The sequence below is a fragment of the Salminus brasiliensis genome, chromosome 19 (assembly GCF_030463535.1).
Source record: "Salminus brasiliensis chromosome 19, fSalBra1.hap2, whole genome shotgun sequence".
Lineage (NCBI taxonomy): Eukaryota > Metazoa > Chordata > Actinopteri > Characiformes > Bryconidae > Salminus > Salminus brasiliensis.
Window position 1 is genome coordinate 302,357 of NC_132896.1, and position 5,000 is coordinate 307,356.

A 5,000-nucleotide genomic window follows, 5' to 3' on the forward strand; every position below is an offset into this window, starting at 1 on the left:
ACGGTTCTGTTCACTGTTTGGACCACAGAACAAACTACAACCCCTAAACTAACCCAGGAGCTGTCATCAGCCCGAACAGGCCCGATCAGCTCCTCAGCCCACACACACACACACCTATGGACACTTCCTTGATGATTTCAGCTGCAGCGTGCCCCCCCTGCACCAGTGCTCGCGTCCATGATGACAGGTCCCAGTGCGTCTCCACCCGAAACACATGAGACTCCACCCCTCGACTCGTCCGGAGCGTGTTGAGAACACCAGATCAGCTCCTAGCGAGGGTGAACTGCGACTGCTGCCCGAGTGAACCAGCCTGTACACACACACACACACACACACACACACACAAAAATAGGTTATCTTTACTTAAAACACTATTAATATTATTAACATGGTTATTAATGCGGTATTATGAATATTATTTTTATTAATGTTTGTTTGTTCTGAGTGTCGGGACAGCAGAGCCACACAGGCCGTCAGAACAGAATCCTGGGGCGGATTCTTACTTTCTGGACCGGAATTTTCCATCTGCTCATTTAACACACACACACACACACACACACACACACTGCTCATGCAAACAGGTGTGTGCATGTATATGTGTGTATGTGTGTGTGTGAGAGAGTGTGTTGGCACCTGGTTGCGAGTAGCGGGTGTGTGAGCAGTGGTGTACTCCAGGCCTCTCGCGTCCATGGCACCGAGTCGAACAGCAGGATGTCCTTCTCGGTTATCGCCATGACGACCGGCCTGTACTGGAGCCGGCCGCCCTCCAGCGGAACCTAAGCACACATTAATTAACATGAGTGAATACACACACTCCAGAGCGTGAGACGTTACAGACCTGTGTGTGTGTATGTGTGTGATTGGTGGGACCACAGGAAGTAGTTAACACAAAGCCAGTTTCCGGGGGTTTCCAGTGTGTAAGCATTTCCTGCCCTCCCCTTCCTGTGCCCACTTTAGAACAGCGCACACACACACACACACACACACACACACACACACACAAAAGAAACACTGATGGAGACGGGCGGTGTGATGAGGTGATGCTGTGTTGGGTGCTACAGCCAATCAGAGCAGTCTGCTGCAAGGGGCTTTCCCACCCAGGGGTCCGGTGGGCGGAGTTTAGCCCTCAGTAAACAGGCCGCTGGCATCTGACACTGATACACACTGATAGTGAAGGTTTGAACCCTTCACTGTAGGCGCTGCACTGCACCACTGCTGCACCTGATCAGGGTGTTTAATATAAATTTGTCTGATGTTTTCCTCCAGTTGTGGATCTGCCAGAACCACAGATCTCCCTCCTGGAAAGAGCACAAACTCGTGACCCATCGGGTTTTAGTAAAGTACTAAACTGTGGATCGGTGGACTGGGAGTGTAGGCGTGTATTAAAGGTGTGTAAAACAGGTGTGTATTAAAGCACACTGCCCTAAGCAGTCCCTAAAGTGTCTAAACTGTGTGTGTGTACCTGTTCAGACAGCCAGCCGATGTGTTTGAGCTGTGTGTGTGTGCTGGCGCTGGACGAACTCAGGTAGGCGTTGATGTGTGTGAGGGTCTGCGGCAGCAGGGCGGCGATGTTGGTGTGTATGGCAGTGAACCAGGAGTGGGCAGTGGGTCCATCTTTACAGCGCAGAACCACAGAGTGCTGACCATCAGGAGAGTGCAGCTCCAACAGCCTACACACACACACACACACACACACACACACATCAAAACAAAAACAAAAAAACAATACCAAAACACCTATCAGACACCTATAAATCCGCTTCCTTAGTTTAGCACTGGAGCTGCTCTACATGTACAGTATTGTCCAGAAGTATTTGGACACCTGCTAATCCACTGTTTCTTCTGAAATCAAGAGTATTAAGAGGGTATTAAGTTTCTCCTCTCCTGAAGTAACTGTCTCTACTGTCCATAGGAGAAGACTTTCTATCTGGAGCAGCATTGCTGTGAGGATTTGATTGCATTCAGCAACAAGAGCGTTAGTGAGGTCAGGATGTTGGAGGATGATCACCACCCCACCTCCTCATCCCCAACTCATCCCAAAAGTACTGGATGGAGCTCCTCCACCATCATTCCAGAGAACACAGCTCTTCCACTGCTCCACAGCTCAATGCTGGGGGGCTTTATACCCCTCTAGCCCACGCCTGGCATTAGGCAGCATGGAGCCAATAGGGTCATGATGCTGATCTGCTCCAGAGAGTCCTATTCTATTGGCAGTACTTCTTCTCTACAGGGACTAGACAAGCTGTGTGTGCATTTACACATCTGTGAAGGGGTGTCCACAAATATTTGGACATATAGTGCATATAGTGGGCGAGGCTGATGTAGTTAACAGGTAACGGATACTTATACCAGAGGCTATAGAGTTCAGAGGCTCTTGAGTTTGATAAAAGTGCTACATATGACATTTATTATTGGTTTATTATCAGTTAGCTGTGACACACTGAAGGGGAGGACAGAGTAAATCTGTGGTTGGTCAGCACTGTCCCTTTGAGAGATCACTGCAGATAAAACACTCATCAGTGTCTTGATTTCAGTGTGGGCAGATTCTCTTATCTCCACCACACGGAACAAAGACTGGACACAGTCGGTCCTACACACTGCCTGACTCTTTATGGCTCCCCTCCCTCCCTCCTTCCCACTTGCCTGTTCTCCAGGTCGGGCATGGTGAGGTTTCTGCAGATGAAGCTCATTTTGAGGGGGATGACCTTCCTGTCTTTGCTGCCGCTGTGTTTTGGGGATTCCTCAGCGTTGGTGAAGTTGGAGGACGGTGGCCACGGGCCGTCCCAGGGAAGCTCAGCCAGCACAGAGGGCTTTTTAAACAGGGGGGACACCTCCCGGATATACTTCACTGTAACAACACACACATTCACACTCAGTCAGTAACTAGGGTTCTACTGTGTAGCTAGAACCAACTCAGTCAGGCATGTTCTGTTCGACCAGGAACAAGCAGTGAATGCCCTAAAGACTGACACTGCTAAGAGTGAGACCCCTAAAGACTGGCACTGCTAAGAGTGAGACCCTAAAGACTGGCACTGCTAAGAGTGAGACCTTAAAGACTGGCACTGCTAAGAGTGAGACCCCTAAAGACTGGCACTGCTAAGAGTGAGACCCCTAAAGACTGGCACTGCTAAGAGTGAGACCCTAAAGACTGGCACTGCTAATAGTGAGACCCTAAAGACTGGCACTGCTAAGAGTGAGACCTTAAAGACTGGCACTGCTAAGAGTGAGACCCTAAAGACTGGCACTGCTAAGAGTGAGACCCTAAAGACTGGCACTGCTAAGAGTAAGACCCCTAAAGACTGGCACTGCTAAGAGTGAGACCCCTAAAGACTGGCACTGCTAAGAGTGAGACCCCTAAAGACTGGCACTGCTAAGAGTAAGACCCCTAAAGACTGGCACTGCTAAGAGTGAGACCCCTAAAGACTGGCACTGCTAAGAGTAAGACCCCTAAAGACTGGCACTGCTAAGAGTGAGACCCCTAAAGACTGGCACTGCTAAGAGTGAGACCCTAAAGACTGGCACTGCTAAGAGTGAGACCTTAAAGACTGGCACTGCTAAGAGTGAGACCCTAAAGACTGGCACTGCTAAGAGTGAGACCCTAAAGACTGGCACTGCTAAGAGTGAGACCTTAAAGACTGGCACTGCTAAGAGTGAGACCCCTAAAGACTGGCACTGCTAAGAGTGAGACCCTAAAGACTGGCACTGCTAAGAGTGAGACCTTAAAGACTGGCACTGCTAAGAGTGAGACCCTAAAGACTGGCACTGCTAAGAGTGAGAGCTTAAAGACTGGCACTGCTAAGAGTGAGACCCCTAAAGACTGGCACTGCTAAGAGTGAGACCCCTAAAGACTGGCACTGCTAAGAGTGAGACCTTAAAGACTGGCACTGCTAAGAGTGAGACCCTAAAGACTGGCACTGCTAAGAGTGAGAGCTTAAAGACTGGCACTGCTAAGAGTGAGACCCCTAAAGACTGGCACTGCTAAGAGTGAGACCCCTAAAGACTGGCACTGCTAAGAGTGAGACCTTAAAGACTGGCACTGCTAAGAGTGAGACCTTAAAGACTGGCACTGCTAAGAGTGAGACCCTAAAGACTGGCACTGCTAAGAGTGAGACCTTAAAGACTGGCACTGCTAAGAGTGAGACCCCTAAAGACTGGCACTGCTAAGAGTGAGACCCTAAAGACTGGCACTGCTAAGAGTGAGACCCTAAAGACTGGCACTGCTAAGAGTGAGACCTTAAAGACTGGCACTGCTAAGAGTGAGACCCCTAAAGACTGGCACTGCTAAGAGTGAGACCCTAAAGACTGGCACTGCTAAGAGTGAGACCCTAAAGACTGGCACTGCTAAGAGTGAGACCCTAAAGACTGGCACTGCTAAGAGTGAGACCCCTAAAGACTGGCACTGCTAAGAGTGAGACCTTAAAGACTGGCACTGCTAAGAGTGAGACCCTAAAGACTGGCACTGCTAAGAGTGAGACCCTAAAGACTGGCACTGCTAAGAGTGAGACCCCTAAAGACTGGCACTGCTAAGAGTGAGACCCTAAAGACTGGCACTGCTAAGAGTGAGACCCCTAAAGACTGGCACTGCTAAGAGTGAGACCTTAAAGACTGGCACTGCTAAGAGTGAGACCTTAAAGACTGGCACTGCTAAGAGTGAGACCCCTAAAGACTGGCACTGCTAAGAGTGAGACCTTAAAGACTGGCACTGCTAAGAGTGAGACCCCTAAAGACTGGCACTGCTAAGAGTGAGACCCTAAAGACTGGCACTGCTAAGAGTGAGACCCCTAAAGACTGGCACTGCTAAGAGTGAGACCCTAAAGACTGGCACTGCTAAGAGTGAGACCTTAAAGACTGGCACTGCTAAGAGTGAGACCCCTAAAGACTGGCACTGCTAAGAGTGAGACCCTAAAGACTGGCACTGCTAAGAGTGAGACCCTAAAGACTGGCACTGCTAAGAGTGAGACCCCTAAAGACTGGCACTGCTAAGAGTGAGACCCTAAAGA

The 5,000-nt window shown here is 49.6% G+C and overlaps 1 protein-coding gene across 1 annotated transcript in view; it reads right to left on the minus strand.

Moving 5' to 3' along the window:
- The window catches only part of sntb2 (syntrophin, beta 2), a 26,475-nt gene that overhangs the window by 6,029 nt on the left and 15,446 nt on the right, over nucleotides 1-5,000 (minus strand). The window contains 5 exon segments of the mRNA XM_072663143.1: nucleotides 115-237; nucleotides 240-310; nucleotides 634-776; nucleotides 1,463-1,670; nucleotides 2,644-2,848. Of these exon segments, the coding sequence (XP_072519244.1) occupies nucleotides 115-237; nucleotides 240-310; nucleotides 634-776; nucleotides 1,463-1,670; nucleotides 2,644-2,848 (750 nt within the window).